The sequence below is a fragment of the Aplysia californica genome, unplaced genomic scaffold (genome assembly GCF_000002075.1).
Source record: "Aplysia californica isolate F4 #8 unplaced genomic scaffold, AplCal3.0 scaffold00132, whole genome shotgun sequence".
NCBI lineage: Eukaryota > Metazoa > Mollusca > Gastropoda > Aplysiida > Aplysiidae > Aplysia > Aplysia californica.
In genome coordinates, this window is record NW_004797402.1 from 938,591 (window position 1) to 940,327 (window position 1,737).

At 51.9% G+C, this 1,737-nt stretch overlaps 1 protein-coding gene across 1 annotated transcript in view; it reads left to right on the forward strand.

The window, feature by feature from the left end:
* The window catches only part of LOC106011504, a gene marked incomplete in the record, with an annotated part of 6,696 nt that extends 4,959 nt beyond the window's left edge, over positions 1-1,737 (forward strand). The window contains 1 exon segment of the mRNA XM_035969262.1: positions 587-1,737. Within this exon segment, the coding sequence (XP_035825155.1) occupies positions 587-1,450 (864 nt within the window).

Genomic DNA, 1,737 nt, shown 5'->3' on the forward strand with positions numbered 1-1,737 from the left:
GTGTGTGTGTGTGTGTGTACGTACCTGGAGAATGTCACTGGTGTGCAACGAGGAAAAGCCAAACCTTTCTTCCTCAGACACCAGTACTTATCAGGTGCATGCTTAAGACTAAGATGTGTGGAATACGTACCGAGTGACAGTATAGACATAATTGTATAGACACTCTCAGAGTGCTTTATTGAGGGCCTGTTAACACCTCTTTGAACAAAAACACAAGTAACTTGTACAGAAATGCTTTTTACGAAACGGTCGATAATGCATCTTACCTTTCTAAAGCAAGATTTGTTTCGCTTCAGTATGTTGAATGATGTACACGTACTTTGAATTGGATACCTGCTGTTCAGAAAGTAACGATTACACTCTTTTCTCTTTTGTACCTCCCCCCCCCCCGGCATACACACTTTCCATTAAACTAAATGCACCCCTCCCCTCTTTCTGCTCAAAACACAACCTCGCCTCCATCCCCCCCCCTATCCCGCACCCCCCATCCAATTGCCACCCTCTCCCCAATCCCCAATCCCCAATCCCCAATCCCCACTCCATAATCCCAACTCCCCAAATTCCCCAAATTCCCGCTCCAACTCAGGATGAAAACCGGGCACTGGCAGAGAAGGGAGAGCAGATCGAGGAGCTACGGCGTCAGATAGAGATGATCTCTCGCCTGCAGGAGGTGGTCAAAACACAGGCCAATGCGGACCCTACGGATATGCTACACGCCTCACGGGCAACCAGATACGGCGTGGACCTCGAGGGGTCAGAGTTCAGAGAAGTATCAAAAATGAGCAAGGCTCAACTGCGAATCATGGCAGAGAGAGAAAGGTTCAGCGCCAAAAACCTCTTCAACAATCGCCGAAGAGTCGCCAACTCCGGCCACGAACTAAACTCGAGGCTCCTCCCAACGACGGCGCTACACACGCCGCCAGATCACGTGGTCCGACCACTGTCGCGTGAAGGCCAAGGTGAAGGTCACAAGAGCGGCTGCGGCAGCAGAAGCAACAACAACGTGAACAACAACAGCAGCAACAACACCAGACCGCTGAACCTGAGGCCGAGCAGCATGCCAGGGAGAACTCGCCCTAAGTCCGCAGTCAGCGGGAAGGGTTATCTCCGAGACACACAGGCGTCCCAGAAAGGTCGGCCCATGACCGCCGGCGCCAACAGGTCGGATGACGTCATCAAATACGACGACCTGCTCCCGCCAAGGTCGCAGAGCGCGTTCAGGTCAAGGTCACGACGCGAGCTCGAGCTTCTGAGTCGTCTCCAGCCCAGAGAGGACGAGAACGCCTTGGACGAGGACGGGAAGACGAACTGGCGCGTGGTGCTGGAGTCCAGGAGGCGGAGACGTCTGCAGGAACTGAGGACGGAGGGGGAGAAGCTGCAGGGCAGAGTACACAGCTTCTTATCGGAGATGGACCGCTTCAATAAACGACCGTTTTCTGCCTGGCAGTAATTGATCATAGCTGGAGAGTGTTCGGGGAGGAAGAGGCCACAACATCCTACTTGGATCGGAAGAAGAACTCGCAACATCCTAATGGGGTTAGGGGTCCCTTCCAACAAACGACCCCCCCCCCCTCCTCCTCTCTCTACCTGTCAATGACTTTTGCAAAAGGAGCACGAAGGTTGTGTAGGAGAAGTCTTTCTATCTTTACATTACATCTGCTTATTTTTACTGTCTCAGTGTTCCTTAGAGCCGTGTTGATATTTATTAAAGTTTTTTGCTCATGACAATTCAAGAAA